At 38.4% G+C, this 18843-nt stretch overlaps 1 protein-coding gene across 7 annotated transcripts in view; it reads left to right on the top strand.

Annotated features, from left to right (window-relative positions):
* The window catches only part of MPDZ (multiple PDZ domain crumbs cell polarity complex component), a 181973-nt gene that overhangs the window by 148147 nt on the left and 14983 nt on the right, over positions 1-18843 (top strand). For 6 of the 7 annotated variants that reach the window (XM_033237359.1, XM_033237363.1, XM_033237361.1 and 3 more), the window contains 8 exons: positions 319-409; positions 2592-2672; positions 12049-12141; positions 12231-12305; positions 13749-13923; positions 15859-16004; positions 16992-17075; positions 17230-17423. In XM_033237359.1, coding sequence (XP_033093250.1) covers positions 319-409; positions 2592-2672; positions 12049-12141; positions 12231-12305; positions 13749-13923; positions 15859-16004; positions 16992-17075; positions 17230-17423 — 939 coding nt within the window. The remainder of the gene's footprint in view (positions 1-318; positions 410-2591; positions 2673-12048; positions 12142-12230; positions 12306-13748; positions 13924-15858; positions 16005-16991; positions 17076-17229; positions 17424-18843) is intronic. The other variant, XM_033237360.1, reaches the window with a different exon arrangement.

Raw genomic sequence — 18843 nt, 5'->3', positions numbered from 1 at the left:
ATACAAAAAATTAGCCGGGCATGGTGGCATGCGCCTGTAGTCCCAGCTACTAGGGAGGCTGAGGCAGGAGACTTACTTGAACCTAGGAGGTGGAGGTTGCAGTGAGCTGAGATTGTGCCATTGCACTCTAGCCTGGGCAACAGAAAGAGATTCTGTCTCAAAAAAAGAAAGAAAAGAAAATATTTGTAAATATGTAAGTGTCATAGTTCCAGGTTTTGGGGGTTAAACATTTTTCTCTGATAACCTTCTGATTTTTGAAGTAAGAGAACGAAAATAATACCATTATGTTATAACAGGTTGTTGTTTTTTTGCTTTCAGAAATAAAGATGCAGTGAATCAGATGGCCGTATGTCCTGGAAATGCAGTAGAACCTTTGCCTTCTACCTCAGAAAATCTTCAAAATAAGGAGGTATATGTAACTTATGTTTGTTTCTCTGGGAAGACTTGATTGATGTGCACCTTATTAATTCAATCAAACAATTACCTAACACTTAGAGAGGGATCTTAGAGGTAGATAAGTTATAGCCTTGGCCTTCAAGGAATATAAATCCTAGTATAAGAAGACGCTCATGGAAATAAGCATACCACTTATGTGAAGAGTACTTGTAGTCTGCCTAGGGAATAGTGAGGGTAGGAAAAGAGTTATCAGTTCTGCCTCTGAAAAGAAATTGAGAATAAAACTTTATAGGGAAGGTTACATGTGAAGTGTATGTTGGAAGATTTGGGGGGTAAAAATGTTGCAAGCAGAGGGCATGGAGTGAGTAATGGCATGGATACTCTGGCCAATGCAGGGAACAAAATTATAGAGCATCACTGAGCAATGAGGGGCAGGGAATGGGAGCTGGTGGGGAAAGGGTCAATGTTAGAGGGGAAAGGGTCAGATCATGGAATACACTGGTAGGCTAACGTGCCAGCCTTGTCTTTGAGACAGTGTGGAGCTCAAAGAATGAGAAATGTATAGTTAAAAATTTCTCTGGCAGTACTGTAGAGAAAAATCAGAGATAGCAGGGGAGAGAAGTTAGAGGAAGTAAGATAATTATTGGAATAATTCAGGAAACAGTTAATGGGACCTGAACTAAAGCTAGAAGAGGGAATGGTTACATCAGATGTTTAAGACCCAAATTGGTAATACTTCATCCCCAAATAAATGTACTCATTGAGGAAAAATGAATGGTTGAAGATGTGTTTATCCAACAAATATTTTCTGAGTACTCTGCCTTATACCAGATATTGCTCTTTGGACTGGAGAATAAAACAGATAGGATATACAAGGTTTTCAGATGTCTGACTTAGTGACATGAGGGGTGGCTGTCTTTTACCAAATAGAAAATACAGAAAGATATCTGCAAAAATATGGTACATTCTATTTGTGGCAGGTTAAGAACGAAGTGCCTGTTGGATAGCCTGGTAGAAGTGTACATTGGGACGTTTGGTCTCCAGTTTAGAGATGATTTCCTATAGATGCAGATTTGGCATTTCTTAGCCATGGAAGCTGAGATGCTTGAGAGAGCATTTAGAGAGAAAGAAGGCCAAGGGCACAATCATGTGGTAGCAACAATAAGGAGGAAGGTGAACAAAGAGATCAGAGACTATGAAGAACCAGGAGGGCATGTGGCAGAGCAGCAGAGGGGAGTGTCTTTCAAGGGTACACTCCACAGCTCTACATGCTGCCGTGTAGCAAGAATCCAGCAAGAAGATGAGTAGAGAGAGTCCTTTGGGTTTGGTAACTAGGAGACTTTTAGTGGTTTTTGAGGAGGCAAATGGTGGACAAGAAATCAAGGAGAGAGAGAGGCAGTGGCTAGAGGGTGATAGAGAATTGGGAGAGTGGTTTTGTTTTGATTTCGGAAAGCTTTGGATACATGTGTATGATGAATAAAAGGAGTTAGTAGAGAATGAAAAGCTTTAAATTAGAGGAACCTTGGTGATTATCAGTGGGGGTAGCTGTAGGAAGAGAAACATTCTTTCCTAAATCAATATATAAAAATAGAGCTTATGTGTATATAAGATAGATGTACAAATCATTGTCTCATTCTGGCTGCTCCTAACGTTCAACTATGCCATGTGGTTATTTAAGATAACTAGGTTATAAAGTAATATATTTTGTTATCATATTACTTGTACTAAATATGTCTCTTAAGGAATTTTTAATAACGTTCAGGTAAAACATTAAAGTTTTCAATTCACTTGATAAATAACGCAGTAAAGAATAATGAATGGTGTTTCTGCTGGTGCTCTGTCAGTGAGTTTCACCATTTGGTAGCTGGGCTGCCATCAGTTTTCGTTATACAGTAAATCCAGGCAGCCTTCAAGCCACTTGGTCTATCTGTGCTCTCAACTGATTGTTGTCCAGTTACACCTCATAAGTATTTTGAAAAGAATATAATGTTCATAAATTCCATGGAATGTTAAAATAGCAAAAATGTATTAAAATAAATAAATGTATTAAAATAGCAATAGTGTATTAAAATAAATGTATTAAAATAATTTTGTATAATGTATAAAATAATTTTGAATAAGTGGCCCTTATATTTAAACAAATCAAAATTCCTAACATGTAGTTGCCCTTTTTGTCATTTCTTTCCCTCTGTCAGACAGAGCCAACTGTTACTACTTCTGATGCAGCTGTGGACCTCAGTTCATTTAAAAATGTGCAACATCTGGAGCTTCCCAAGGTAAATCTGCTTTGAATTGGAATGAAATGATGTGAGTTCCTTTACATCAGTATTCTAATTCACTGTGTTCTCAAAAGTGTGGTCTCCAGATTAACAGCATCAGCATCATCTGAGATTTTGTTAGAATTGCAAATACTTGGGCCCACTCAAACTTACCTGCTGAATGAAAAACTCTAGGATTGGGCCCAGAAGTTTGTGTTTTATTAGACCTGCCTGATGCACATTTAAGTTTGAAAACTACTGTGCCAACTGATACTTTATCAGGGTTCCAGCTTGCCCTTTTGTAATTATTCCAAATTATCAAATTTAGTTATCTGTCCATTGAGTCCTTTACTAAGGTCCTGCTATGGAGGAAATAAAAATAAAGAAATAGAAGTTATAGTTTTGTCCTTTAAAAATAGGAAAGCTCTACCGCGCTGAGGCCGAGACGGGTGGATCGCAAGGTCAGGAGATCGAGACCAACCTAGCTAACACGGCAAAACCCCGTCTCTACTAAAAAATACAAAAAACTAGCCGGGCGAGTTGGCGGGCGCCTGTAGTCCCAGCTACTTGGGAGGCTGAGGCAGGAGAATGGCGTGAACCCGGGAGGCGGAGCTTGCAGTGAGCTGAGATCCGGCCACTGCACTCCAGCCTCTGCACTCCAGCCTGGGCGACAGAGCGAGACTCCGTCTCAAAAAAAAAAAAAAAAAAAAAAAAAAAATTTATATATATATATAGGAAAGCTCATATATTTAGAAGTGAACTTTCGACTCAGATGATTGCCTTTAAGAGAGAGTTTGCTGGACAGAAACCTATAAATGCTTTTGGGTGCTTCAGGCTCATGCAGGTAAGCAGGTGGACAATGGATGAGCATGAGTATAAGCTGAAAGAGCAGTGAAGTGCCCAGGAAGAAGAGGAAGGCAGGAAGTGGGGTAGGGAGGTCAGAGAATATTTATAGGAAATGCTGCAGACAGAAGGAAAGACAGTGGTCCGTATTGCCACTCTCCAACCAGGAGGCAGTGCAGTATGATGCTTGAGAGCCTCGGCTCCAGAGTCATTCTGTCTGGGTTGAATCCCTTGTTTCATCAAATACATGCTTCACACATTGTATGATCTTTCTTTGCCTCAGTTTCCTCATTTGTAAATTGAAGATGATAATAGCACCTTTATCCTAGCACATGGTCAGATTTTGTTAAGTATTCAGGAGAAAAAAATACCCTGACGATATTGATATTTTATTGCTGCTGTTTTTTACAGTGATAACCATATACAAAAATGCATTGCTCTAGTCTTGTACTATACACGTAAGAGAAGTCTTTATCATGATGGACTATTTCTGTTGTGGTTAAAAAGAAAAGAAGTTACTAAAGTCTTTTTACCTTTCTATCAAGAAGTCCATACACTTCAGTTTGAGAATCCCTCATTCTATCGCCATTTAAGAGAGATGACATCTTCCTCTTTCCCTTTCTGATTTCTGCTTAGTTTCCTTTCCTCCTAAATCCTGAAGAGTTTATAATATTTAACAGTGCAATCATTTTCCTATAATTTGTTAATTATGAAACACTTAAATGTATGTTGGATACTTTATAATGAATGATTTAAAAAAAAATCTGTTTATGTTGATCTTTAGAAAAGTCCAAAATTAGATAATTTAAAAATATCCTTTCATGGTATGGATTTTAATTTATCATCTGAGGCTTAGTATATTCTAGGATATAATGAGTGCCCAGGAAATGTTTGCGGAGTGAACATGTTAGACAAATAAAGAGCAGCCTACTATAGTGGTTGGGAGCAAAGACTTAAAGCCAGACCACCTGGGTCAGAGACCTAGATTTGTCACTCACTGGCTATGAGACTGTGACTTTGAGCATGTTTCTTAACCTGTACATAGTTTTGCCTTTTGAAAATGGACTTAATAATTGTTCAACTTACCTCATAGACTTGTAGTGAGAATTAAGTATATATTACAGTTTCCAGCACCTGGCACACATATACAAGTATTGCTTGCTATTATTATTGTTTTAATAATTAGGGATGAATAAGCTGGTATAGAGTTGTCTGATGGCTACTTGTCAGTGAGTTTCTCTGATGTTTTCTGTTTCCACATTAGACTACCTGATTAAGGTGCTTGATAGATGTTCATAGCATCTTTTTTTTTTATTTTTTTAATTTTTTTATTTTTGTTTATTTATTTATTTTTTTTTATTATTATACTTTAAGTTCTAGGGTACATGTGCATAACGTGCAGGTTTGTTACATATGTATACTTGTGCCATGTTGGTGTGCTGCACCCATCAACTCATCAGCACCCATCAATTTGTCATTTATATCATGTATAACTCCCCAATGCAATCCCTCCCCCCGCCTCCCTCCCCATGATAGGCCCCGGTTTGTGATGTTCCCCTTCCCGAGTCCAAGTGATCTCATTGTTCAGTTCCCACCTATGAGTGAGAACATGCGGTGTTTGGTTTTCTGTTCTTGTGATAGTTTGCTAAGAATGATGGTTTCCAGCTGCATCCATGTCCCTACAAAGGATGCAAACTCATCCTTTTTTATGGCTGCATAGTATTGCATGGTGTGTATGTGCCACATTTTCTTAATCCAGTCTGTCACTGATGGACATTTGGGTTGATTCCAAGTCTTTGCTATTGTGAATAGTGCCGCAATAAACATACGTGTGCATGTGTCTTTATAGCAGCATGATTTATAATCCTTTGGGTGTATACCCAGTAGTGGGATGGCTGGGTCATATGGTACATCTAGTTCTAGATCCTTGAGGAATCGCCATACTGTTTTCCATAATGGTTGGACTAGTATACAATCCCACCAACAGTGTAAAAGTGTTCCTATTTCTCCACATCCTCTCCAGCACCTGTTGTTTCCTGACTTTTTAATGATTGCCATTCTAACTGGTGTGAGATGGTATCTCATTGTGGTTTTGATTTGCATTTCTCTGATGGTGAGTGATGATGAGCATTTTTTCATGTGTCTGTTGGCTGTATGAATGTCTTCTTTTGAGAAATGTCTGTTCATATCCTTTCCCCACTTTTTGATGGGGTTGTTTGTTTTTTTCTTGTAAATTTGTTTGAGTTCCTTGTAGGTTCTGGATATCAGCCCTTTGTCAGATGAGTAGATTGCAAAAATTTTCTCTCATTCTGTAGGTTGCCTGTTCACTCTGATGGTAGTTTCTTTTGCTGTGCAGAAGCTCTTTAGTTTAATTAGATCCCATTTGTCAATTTTGGCTTTTGTTGCCGTTGCTTTTGGTGTTTTAGACGTGAAGTCCTTGCCCATGCCTATGTCCTGAATGGTACTACCTAGATTTTCTTCTAGGGTTTTTATGGTATTAGGTCTAACATTTAAGTCTCTAATCCATCTTGAATTAATTTTCATATAAGGAGTAAGGAAAGGATCCAGTTTCCTCCTAAGGACGTTCATTTCCAAACAGATACATTCAAGTTCTTTGGCCGGGCATTTAGCAATGAGGGTGGACAGAAACCTGTGCTGTCTGTCAGAAGCCCTTCTTACATCCTGAGTGATCCGCTATAAATCACTTAATCCCATTGGTCCTCACTTTCTTCTTCTGTAAATGAGGCTGCCTATATTAAGGGTTATTGTTGGGATTGGATGAGCTAATGAGCAAGGTTCCTTCGTTCTGCAATATAAAAGCTGGTTTCTGCCTTTCGCCTCCTTTTTTATTTATTCAGCAGATGTCTATTATGTGTACTTCCCTTTCTAAATTAGATGCTATTGAGGAATGCAGGACCTTGGAGAACCTCAATGTATTGCCCACTGAAAGCTTCCATTTATATGTAGATTTCAAACAAATCTAAAGCTCAGGTAGCTAGAATGTATTTATTGATGAAAGCCAAAGTAAGTAAGGGGATACAAGAATCTTTTAAAAGTAGCTAGACAGAAGAGGCAATTAACCATGATTTTAATGGTTTTAAGTGTGGGCTTTGGAGTCACTTAACTTCTCTGGGCAATAGGCAAGCCATTTGTTCCATGGTGAGCAGGTATATGCAAGCCAACCCCCAAAGACTGAGGGAGCTGGGAGCCTGATGAAAGAGGCTGACAAATCCAGTTTATCAGAAAGAAATGCTTAATAAGGACTTATGTACAGAAGCCATGTTGCTGGTGGCCACAAGACAGTGGATCCCAGCATCCACCCTCCAGAAAGTATTCTTTACATAGCAAGGATAAAGACATGTAGCTGGTCACGTCTCAGAGTTTCTTGCTGAAACTTGTTACCAGTGGAGAGGTTAGGTAAACATCTTTATGAAGGATTATCTATGCTACAGGGCTCGCTACAGAACACCTTGGTATGCAGGAGTCAAACACTGGTCACCATGGCAGTTTCGCTTCAAGGTGGTGTCACTCTTGCCATACAACAGACTATTTTTCTATACCGTTTAACTTCTCTGGGTCTCACTTTCCTCATGAGATGAGGAGAATCCCTTTACATTAGAGATGCTATTGTAAAGATTAAATGAAAGAATTTATACAAAGTGCTTACCACAGTGCGAGTTATTATAATTATTTTTGTTAATACTTCTAACCATGAATTTCTGAGTTCCCGATAGAATATATCCTTGGAAACATCTCTTGAGGAAGCCATTGTTAAAAATGACATTAAGTGACATATTGCACTAAGCCTGGCACTCCTAACCCCATTAGTACATGGCTCTGAGAATAAAACTCAATTAAGCAAAGAAGGGAGAAAGACACAGCTTCTAATACTCATGAATCAGCTTAAATCTTTTGTCATTTTTACTATCCTACATTTTTTTTAAAATTATAGTTATTTGACATAATAATTCAATGGTAATGTAACATGTGTTCATTATGTTATTTACTTCTTAGCAACCCTGTGAGCTTGCTATTATTTTCTCCACTTTGAACTGTTGCCATAACTTCAAATAGTAGAGCTGGAATTGAACTCTGGTCTTCTGCCTCCAAGTCCCATTTCCCATCCATTACCTATTTCAACTTGCTACTGGGCCCCATCTGTCTTTCTAAAATGCCTGTATGTTCCTTCTAGGAATCCTGTACTTCAGTCAAACTGATTTGAATCAAGAGCTCATGGAGAAGGTTTTGAGAATTTATCCCTCCTTGCCTTGGTTTATATCACTTGGTCTTTCTGATTTCTTTTAACTTATATAAATCCTACATACACTAAAGACCCAATTTAAATCTCACCTGTGTTTATTTTGAAATATTACTTCAATATTTTGGTTTATATAGTACTTACTATTAATGTCTTCATTTTGTTTGTCACTTAACCGTGTTTGACCCAAGAGCTTGTCTCCTGTGATGAAATTTGATGTGGGTATCTTTTCTGTACATCTAAAGCATATACATGTTGAGAGAAGAAATTCTCACTTTTTCTTTCCCATTACTTACTGTCATGGACATAGTTCAGACTGAGTAAGTGTCTGGGAAGGAAGAATGAATGAACGGTTATGTGCTGTACATGCATAAGGGGGAAAGATGTTGAGATCAGGAGAATCAGGAAGAGAATAATTTTTGCATTGTCTAAAAGTGAGAGCTCTACTAACAGCTCATTTCTAGTTCTGTTTTGACTCCTTAGAAACTCTCAAGTCAATTATCTTTTTTTAATCTTTTCTATTTTTTAAAAATGGAAAAATAGAAGTATAAGCAGAAAGCTCCCATACATAGAATCTAAACCCACAGTAGCTGACTGAAACGCAAATTCAGTTGATCAGAAAACAGTTTTGATTAAAGATTAATTTTTAGCACAGTTTGTCCTAGGAGGTACCCATGCATCAAAGCAGGTAATAGCCGCCTATGACTGTCAAAGCTGTGCTTCATATCCATACAATTTTATGTGGAGAAAGCCTTGAAATAGGATTAAGAGTTTTTCTTCTTTTGAATTTTAGAGAAGCTTCTACCTTCAAAATAATCCTCCAACTAATAATAATTTGTTGCGCTTAATTTGACTTTTCATTCTTGTTTATTACTCTTTTCTAGCTGCTGAATTATACAGCTCGTTCAAAAATATATTTCCTTGAAGCCAGGCACAATGGCGCATGCCTGTAGTCCCAGCTATGTGGGAGGCTGAGGTGGGAATTCAAGACCAGCCTGGGAAACATAGCAAGACCCCATCTCTAAAAAACTTTTAAAATAATATTTTAAAACAGAAAAAAAAACACGAAAATATATTTCCTTAATTTGTTTTCTATTTCCTGTATGGTAGTGTTTTTGTTTTTTTTTTGTTTTTTTTTTTTTGAGGTGGAGTCTCGCTCTGTCGCCCAGACTGGAGTGCAGTGGCCAGATCTCAGCTCACTGCAAGCTCCGCCTCCCGGGTTTCCGCCATTCTCCTGCCTCAGCCTCCCGAGTAGCTGGGACTACAGGCGCCCGCCACCTCGCCCGGCTAGTTTTTGTATTTTTAGTAATGACGGGGTTTCACCGTATTAGCCAGGATGGTCTCCATCTCCTGACCTCGTGATCCGCCCGTCTCAGCCTCCCAAAGTGCTGGGATTACAGGCTTGAGCCACCGCGCCCGGCCGGTAGTGTTTTAATAACTAGCCCCAAACAAAGTATCTCAGATCTCTTCTTCCTAAGGACTATATGCACTCTGGTAAAAGTAAGTTGGAAAGTTGAGCAGTTAAGTAAAAAATTGCACACTTATATGCTGTTATCCTTTCTTATTTGTCATCCTGTTTTTCTTTTTCTTATTTATTTATTTTTTTGAGACTCAGTCTCACTCTGTTGCCTAGGCTGGAATGTAGTGGTGTGATCTCGGCTCACTGCATCCTCCACCTCCCAGGTTTAAGCACTTCTCCTGCCTCAGCCTCCCAAGTAGCTAGGATTACAGGTGTGCACCACCATGCCTGGCTAACTTTTGTACTTTAATTAGAGATGGACTTTCGCCATGTTGGCCAGGCTGGTCTTGAACTCCTGACCTCAGGTGATCCACCTGCCTCAGCCTCTCAAAGTGCTGGGATTACAGGTCTGAGCCACCACGCCCAGCCTCATCCTGCTTTTCTGATATCAATAAATTGTTTGTTGAGGTGTATATAGTTGTTTTTGTAGTATTATAGTTGAGTTTGGGCATATTATGCATGCAGATTTGTTGCTTATTGTTTCTTTTAAGACTCCTCTTATTGCAAATAACAGAAAAAAACGAACTAATTCTATTAGGTTTCATCAAGGAAGAGGATTTATGGACTCAGGTCAGCAACCTTCAAGGGTAGTTGGTTCTGTGACTGAATAGTGTCATCAAGTGCCTGTTTCTTTCCCTGTCTGTGTGATACTGTGCCATTCAGTGTCAGCTTTATCCCAAGACTTGTCTTTCTCATGGTTTTAGAATGGTTGCCAACCATAGTTGGGCCATGCGCTACTTCTTTTATATGTATCTTGGGGGAAGGGAGAGAATGGCTATTCAAGCCTTCTGAGCAAAAGTTCCAAGATTCATCCTAATTGAATCAGTTCAGATCATGTGTCTACTTTTGAGCCAGGGACTGTGACCATGGGACTGTAATTGTAGAATTGACTTCAGTTGTTCAAACCCCATTCTTGGAGCTCCTTAACTTTTGCTATGTAACAAATTACCACAAAACCTCACAACTTAAACAACAGGCATTTATGGTCTTACAGTTTCTATGGGTTAGGAATTTCAGAGCATTTTAGCTGGGGGATCTGCTGAGAATCTCTTGTGCAATTGCAGACACATTGCCAGCTAGGGCTACAGTCATCTCAAAATTTGACTGAGCTGGACATTGCTTCCAAGATGATTTACCCAAATGGCTGTTGGCAAGAAGCCTTATTTCTTCTAAATGGGGCTGCTTGAGTTTTCTTAGGACAATGGCGGCTGGCATCTTGCAGAGCAAGTTATCCAAGAGAGACAGCAAGGAAGAAGCCCCTTTGCCTTTTTTGACCTGACTGTGAAGTTATACACCATTAATTCTGCTTTATTCTCTTTGTTAGAATCAAGTCACTAAGTCTAGCCCCTGCTCTTAGGTTCCTTCTTGAAGAGAGAAGTATCAAAGAATTTCTGCTCATATTTTTAATCTACAGCCTGAAACATGGTGAGGGAAGAAGGTGGGAGAGAGAATATGGAGGTTGGGGGAAGAGAGGGGTGGGTGGGAAGGCTAGATATTCTAATAAAAATCAATTTGTATAGAGGGGTAAGATGGGAAGCAGTATTAGGTAAACAATCAGCAAATACTCACTGTACCAATAAAGTACTTTCCTGACTGTTACGTGACAAGTATTATTATTCCATTTTGTAGACAAGAAAATCTAGATTTCGTAGGTAAGAAAATTGAGGATTAGAGATGTTAAGTGCCATATCCAAATTTCTATTGTTAGGTAGAAGGTAAAGTCAATTCTCCTCACTCTAAAGGTGCAGCTTACTCTGGCAGATACACATGATTGATTACCTGGAAAGAAAGAGGTAGCAGAGAGATGGTCAGTGACAGTTTCAAACTCATCAGGCATTAATAATCTACCTCAGAAGAGCCGCAGGTTGATAATCTTTAAAATGATGTTGAAACCTACCTTGGTGTCATAGCCATTACCATAAACATCTCTGATGGCACATTTAACTCGTGTATATTTCAGAGAAACCATGTCAAGATTCCCTTTTCTCTTATTTGCTTTTTGTAACTTTTCTCTGGAGAAAAAATTAGGTTGCTGGCTCTGGCCAGCATGAAAATGTTAAAAACTCGATTTTAATTTTATTAAAGTAAACATTAAAGAAAGCTAAAAGCCAATATTTCTGAACATTTGGTTTTGATAAAGGGAAATGTGGAAAATGTAGCAAAGTAGGTGTAGCTCCCTAGTCTTGGCAGGTTCTCGGAGCTTGTCTTAGGACTGAGAGGCATTTTCAGTCTGCAGCAGATTGAAATGCTGTTCTCTGTAGAAACAACTGTGAGTGTTCAGCCCCCAAAAGGACAGAGTCTGCATCAGTAATGGCAGTCTGCCTGCTAAAGGAAGAAGAGGGGCAGAAAAGAATGAAGGGGCTAGATCCTGTTGTTATTTCCAAGCCACAGGCCAGAGAGGAGGCAGGATTCTTTGGTTGGTTTTGAATGACTTACTCAATCATTAGACAAAATTTGTAAATGCTGAATGTTTTGATTGAATTATTGAATGTAATTTTGCTGTCTGGATATTTTGCTAAAGTTACTAAAGATGTCAGACATATGGGAAGAGCGACAACACTTGAATATTTGATGGAGGAAAATTTATTCCCATTAGGAAAATTTGAAAGTTTGCTTAAGAAAGACAAGATTTCTAAGATCTTAGATGTAAGATCTAAGGTCTTAGATTTCTGGACTTTAGAAGAGTTTTAATTGCTTTTCTTACCCTTGGTATCCATTTGGATAAAATTAATCTATCTCAAGTCTTCTGAGCATTTTTGTTTTTACTTTTCTAGGATCAGGGGGGTTTGGGTATTGCTATCAGCGAAGAAGATACACTCAGTGGAGTCATCATAAAGAGTTTAACAGAGCATGGGGTAGCAGCCACGGTGAGGTTTACCTTTCTTACTGTCATTAAGTAGTTGGGGAGGGAATTACTTTTGGAATATTACTCAATTTCTTCTACGTTTCCATTTAGGATGGACGACTCAAAGTTGGAGATCAGATATTGGCTGTAGATGATGAAATTGTTGTTGGTTACCCTGTTGAAAAGGTAATTTTCCAAAATAAAGCAAATGGTAATATAGGCCCATCCTTGGGCATGATTAAAGTGTTTGTGTCTGCAAATCATAGGGAATTAGGGTTGTGTAGCTGTAAAAGACATGTTCTTAAGGAAAAGAAGAGATTATTCACAAGTTCTTCAATTTCTATTTCTTATTTTCCAGGTAGTGTTAAGGTATTTTTTGTTGCCACACAAATTATTCAATATTCACTGGGCATTTTTGATAAATATTTCCATTTTTTCCTTGGGAAAACTTTAAACTCCTTAATAGTGACTGTTAGTGCGAAAATATTTTTAATGAATATTTGCTGTTATAAATATCCACTGTGTATACTACTTTATAAACAGATTGTAAGACTTAACCATTAAATATATAACTTTTATTAGGGTTAAACATATCTTGTACTTGAGTTTCCTCTCCTCAAAAGAGATCTTAATATTTATTTAGTATCTCATTTGAGGCCTTTTAATTATAAGTGCCAGAAAAAAGCTTTGTTTCCTTGAAATATGGTATGCTTTTTCTTTCTTATAGTGAGGAAGAACCATATAACTGTTAATAATTTCTTCATTGTCCAGTAAGAAGCTTAAAGTTACTTTTTAAAAATTCAGTTTTTAATAAGTATTTAGGACACATCCTTTAAGCCATAAATCTATGTTTTAACTTTTCATTTGCCTTGACTTTTTTGTTGCATGCTTTTCTTATTCTGCTTGTAACATATGTGTTTCTATTTTATTAAAAGTGTTTGTGTAAGCTGCTTCTATAGAATCAGGAAGTAGGTAAAATAACCCATATATCTTCTAAGGTTGTGGGCATCCAGAAAAACGGATGAGATTAGAGATGTAAAAAGTTGAAAGTCGGCCGGGCGCAGTTGCTCAAGCCTGTAATCCCAGCACTTTGGGAGGCCGAGGCGGGCGGATCACAAGGTCAGGAGATCGAGACCATCCTGGCTAACACGGTAAAACCCCGTCTCTACTAAAAAATACAAAAAAAACTAGCCGGGCGAGGTGGTGGACGCCTGTAGTCCCAGCTACTCGGGAGTCTGAGGCAGGAGAATGGCGTAAGACCCGGGAGGCGGAGCTTGCAGTGAGCTGAGATCCGACTACTGCACTCCAAGCTGGGCGACAGAGCGAGACTCCGTCTCAAAAAAAAAAAAAAAAAAAAAGTTGAAATTCTTATATAAGGAAAAATCTGGTCAGAGCTAGAGTTAAAGTAGAAATTAACCATGGCCCTAATCTACATCAGGCATTTGGAAAAGCTAGAGAGAAATTAGAGCCATTTCTTTCTTTACCCAGGTCCTGACAAAGAAATAATTTGGATCTGTCTCTCCACTTAACCACAGAGAGAATTAGATTCCATTGGTAATGGTGACTCATTGGTATGTCAACTAATTCACCTTTTAATTTTGTTTCTCTTCCACACATACACCCTGCCAGTTTATTAGCCTTCTGAAGACAACAAAGACAACAGTAAAACTTACCGTCCATGCTGAGAATCCAGATTCCCAGGCTGTTCCTTCAGCAGCTGGTGCAGCCAGTGGAGAAAAAAAGAACAGCTCCCAGTCTCTGATGGTCCCACAGTCTGGCTCCCCGGAACCAGAGTCTATCCGAAGTAAGGCCTCTGGGCTCATGAGAGTCCTGCACATATGGAACACCTGAACTCAGCAGAGGGTTTCTGCTTGGGAGAATGTACAGCACATAGATTGCCTGCCTGTGGCTCATTGTTTGGCAGGTGGTAGTCAGGGAGCCCTATGGTGAGGGCAGGGTATAAAGAGAGCACTCCTAGAAAAAGAGTACTGGACTGTTAGGCAGGCAATCTATGTGCTGTACATTAAGCAGCTGTGGCGTCTTAGGAAACCTACCCACTCAAAGCCTCAGCTTCTTCATCTCTAAAACAAAGGAATGGTATTCTTTGCTCTCCAAAAATCTATTGCTAAGGGCACCTTGATTCCAGGCATCTGACTAATGAATTAGAAATATCATTTTGTAGATTATTTTTTTAAACTGGGAAAATAATTTAACTTCCCTAAGGTTCAGTTTTCTTATCTGTAGAATGAATGTGCAATTATCCTGTTTCATAGGTGGGATCAGTACTGCCTGCCCCTATAAGAAACTCTTTAGTCATTGCCGTGGTCTGCATAGCAGATCTGAGTTCTGTGCTTTAGGTGTAATAGTGGGTCCTGTCATAATGGAAATGGATTTAGGTTAAGTGAACCATAGGATGACACTTTAATGTGTCATTACACTTCCAGTCTAGTATACGGAGGTACATTATTCCTTTGAGTTACTTTTCGAGAAAGAATACACTGATGTGTAATAAAACAGTAAGTTTCAAGCTCTGCAGCATCAAAACTTTAAAAAATTACTTAAAGGCATTGGCTTTTTCTGTAACAGGGTGGGGGGAGAAATTTCTTTTGGCCTCCAAACTGTTCTTTTTTTTTTAAGGAAACACTAGTTTAAAACATTTGTAATGTACTTGGATGAAAAAGTCTTAAAGTAATACATCTCCGAAAATAATCCTTTATTTAGAAAGACTGGATAATTCACTGAAGTGCTAAAAGATTTTATGGAAATTTTCTCATTTTTCAATTTTATGTTGATCCCTAAATAGTGTTGTCTATAAAAATACGAAATGCTAAATGAAAACTTAACATAAAAGAAAATATCTTACACCTGTTCTTACCATTTAAGGAGCAAGAAAATAGTCTGTTTCTGATTTCCTAAAAAGAGAACATCTTGTCTAAAGCATACGCTACTATACCAAGTGTCCTAGCTTTCCCAAAACATGCTATTTGCTGTATGCTCTTTGTTTTATCATAAAACATATGATATGATATGAAGACTCTCATAAAATAACGTGTGAAATTATATTCCCCTTTTCTCGTGATCTTTTCTTACCTATTCATTTCGGAACATATATGCACCAGGATTTGACATCTGAATGTATAAAACATGAAATGAGACCCAAGGAGAGAAGTGCAAATGGTCCTTTTTTTTTGCTTAGAATTGATTACATAAGAAGAGATGCTCTAGAATAAGAAGGAAACAAAAATGTAAAAAGCCCCAAAAAGCAGGCATCACAACCAAAATTGTTGATGTGTTTTGTGGTCTTCCCTGAATGTACTTCTAGGTCTTTGCAACATATCTCTGTTCTGAGTTTTATAAATCTTTTAATTCATAAGAAGTGTGTTTGGCTTCATTGAAATGGATAATATCAAAGTGAAACTTGAGGTTCAATTTAACTCTGTTCTCTCTTCTTCATATCCTATCCTTTATATCTCTAGCAATTTAAAACATGCAGGATGTATAGAAAATAATTAAATAGGTAATTTTCTGCCCACTACCTTAAATTAACAATGGTGATTTAATCACATTTGTTTTATTTTTAAATATAATTAAAAGATTGAGGTAAATATAAAGTCTCTTTTTGTCCACGGTCTTGGACCTATTTCCCTGCCCATCCCTCAGAGTCAATCTGTGTGGTGAGTTTGATGGATATGCCTTGTAACCAATTGTTATTTGTATTTCATTTTTAACTTATTTTTAGATACAAGCAGATCATCAACACCGGCAATTTTTGCTTCTGATCCTGCGACCTGCCCCATTATCCCTGGCTGTGAAACAACCATCGAGATTTCCAAAGGGCGAACAGGGCTGGGCCTGAGCATCGTTGGGGGTTCAGACACACTGCTGGTGAGCACCACCCAGAGGTGCTTCTGCACAGGCGGTCCTTCAGCCAGGCCTCAGAGACCATTATGGGGAGATTTCTAGCAGTTCTAGTGAAGGAAATATGAAGGCTGAGAAAAATTGTATTTGTTATTTTAATTTATAAGGCAAATATTCACTTGGGTACGGGGGGTTTTCCTTTGAGCAAGCCAATAAATACTGACTTAGCAAGATTCTGCTACACTGGTGATTTTGACCTTGAAATTTCAAAGTGTTTCTATCAGTTCACCAGTCCTTGCTACATTTTAATTTCCTTTTTGCTGATATCCAGATTGAGTTAAACCCATTTTAAGAGGAGTTTGAGCCAGGTGCGATGGCTCATGCCTATAATCCGAGCACCTTGGGAGGCTGAGGCAGGTGGATCACTTGAAGCCAGGAGTTTGAGATCAGCCTGTTCAATATGGCGAAACCCCAACTCTACTAAAAATACAAAAACTAGCCTGGCATGGTGGCGTCTGTAATTCCAGCTACTTGGAAGGCTGAGACATGAGATTATCTTGAACATGGGAGGCAGAGGTTGCAGTGAGTTGAGATTGCACCACTGCACTCCAGCCTGGGTGACAGAGTGAGACTGCATCTCAAAAAAAAAAAAAAAAGAGAGAGTTTGAAAAATTAGATACTTTGTAGATAAAATTTTCTAAATGCCAAAAATACCTTAAAAATAATTTCATTTATGGATAAGAAAGTTGTCTCTCATCTATGTATGCATGTTTTATTTTATAGTTTTTTCTTTAATCTTCTCTATCATTAGGAAAAATGTATAAGCTCCTTTGAGCCTTTCAGCAAAAACTGTTGTTACACTTTCCCTTGAATTATATGGGGCTTATACCTGTAGAGCCAGAGTTTATAACCCTTATTGCTGTCTGTCAAAGTGTAATGTGTTTGGACTCCATTTCTGCTCACCATTCCTAGGAGAATGGGATAAGTTTGGGTATGTTTTGTTTGGGCCCTTAGGGTGCCATTATTATCCATGAAGTTTATGAAGAAGGAGCAGCATGTAAAGATGGAAGACTCTGGGCTGGAGATCAGATCTTAGAGGTATAGAATGCCTGTTTTTAACCTTCAAAATTAACAGAGAAAAGGCTCCTGGGGGGAGTGTTTCTTTCTTTGCTTCTTTCTCTCTCTCCCTTTCCCCACCTTTCTCCCCTTTGCTTCTCATGTTCCTCACAGTCAGTGTCCCATTTCTGTCCAGGTGAATGGAATTGACTTGAGAAAGGCCACACATGATGAAGCAATCAATGTCCTGAGACAGACGCCACAGAGAGTGCGCCTGACACTCTACAGAGATGAGGCCCCATACAAAGAGGAGGAAGTGTGTGACACCCTCACTATTGAGCTGCAGAAGAAGCCGGGAAAAGGCCTAGGATTAAGTATTGTTGGTAAAAGGTGTGACTGAGGAAGACAAACCCAATGCTCCCTTGGAAATGATGGGACTTAAATTATTTTAAAGAATAATAGCAGTAGCTGAATCTTTTATCAGTGGCTAGTGTTCAATAGGTAATTGTTAGACCCCTCACTACATAACCATAAAAAGATGTCGGTTTTGGACTTTTAAAATCAGAATATTGGAAGGTTTTGAAGGTACTTAACAAAAAGTCATTTGGTATATTTTTGAGCACCTGCTATGTGCTAGGAAATACATAGTTTTCAGAAACACGGTTAAAGAAGACATGGTTCCTGACCTCCAAAAACTCATCGTCTGGTGAATGTTGAATTAAATATATTCTTGCAACAAAGGAATCTATTGATGAGTGACAAAGATGCTTTGTGGGGGACCCATGGTAGCAAAGGAGAGAGGGACCAATTGACCCTATTTAATTAGTGAATTAGGGAAAATTTCCAAGAAAAGAGGTGTCTGAGCTGAGGCTAAAAGTGATAAGTGAGAATTGGTTTATTAAAGGAGAGTGGAAGATACTGTAGGGAGAAGGATCAGAGTGAACAAGAGTGTGCCATCAATAGGACCTAAAGCAAGGGGCCTAGGTGGTAATGGAATAGTGAATGCACAAAAATTCACAACCTAATTCATTTATATATAAGTACATTTTAAAAGTATTTACATATAAGTAATATTAACAAATTCATTTATAAGCGATACTAACAAATATATAATCCAGCAAATTTCATAAATCTTTCTTCCTTTTAGTATTATAAGCCCATCTGGATCTGATCTCAGAATCTACCAGATAGTTAAACTTGTGACGTCAGCATTCAGTAAAAAGCGCACCTGCAGTCTGCAGTGGCCCTAAGTTGATTTCGTCATTCCTTGGGCCTCAAATAGCCACCATTTCAAATCAGCTTATTTTTTCCAGTGAGTCGGAAATCTGTGAAATGGTGATCTTTATGTCAGGATATCCTTCTTTGGAAATAGGCATTCTTCAGAATTGCCAAACCAGCAGCATAGACCCCTGGTTCTGCAGCGACTTTTCTGTATGGAAATAAAAAGCATTTACACCATTTTGTTTTCTCAGAGACAGCTAAAGGCTAATTATTTTTAAACACAAAGAGTTTAGCATATTATTTGAGTCTCAGTGGGAATATGTCTAAAAATTATACTTTTTTTGGAACACAGTATCAGTAGCCTAGTTTTTATGAAATATGACATGGGTAGCATGGCTACTACAGGATGTGGGGTCACCAGGTCATCATTAAAACCACCATTAATTAACCCTAAACTCCATGAAGACTGTACAAAGACCATCTAATCCAATATCCAGTTTATAAAGATGGGAAAGTGGAAGATCAAATGGTGAAATGGTTTGATTTCATGACCTTGGCAAGAACAAGTGATACAGTTCAGCTTTTACTA

This window comes from Trachypithecus francoisi, unplaced genomic scaffold, assembly GCF_009764315.1.
Source record: "Trachypithecus francoisi isolate TF-2019V2 unplaced genomic scaffold, Tfra_2.0 Lachesis_group16, whole genome shotgun sequence".
In the NCBI taxonomy this organism is placed as follows: Eukaryota; Metazoa; Chordata; class Mammalia; order Primates; family Cercopithecidae; genus Trachypithecus; species Trachypithecus francoisi.
The sequence above is the reverse complement of the archived record's forward strand: the minus strand, read 5'-3'. Positions and strand labels throughout refer to the sequence as shown.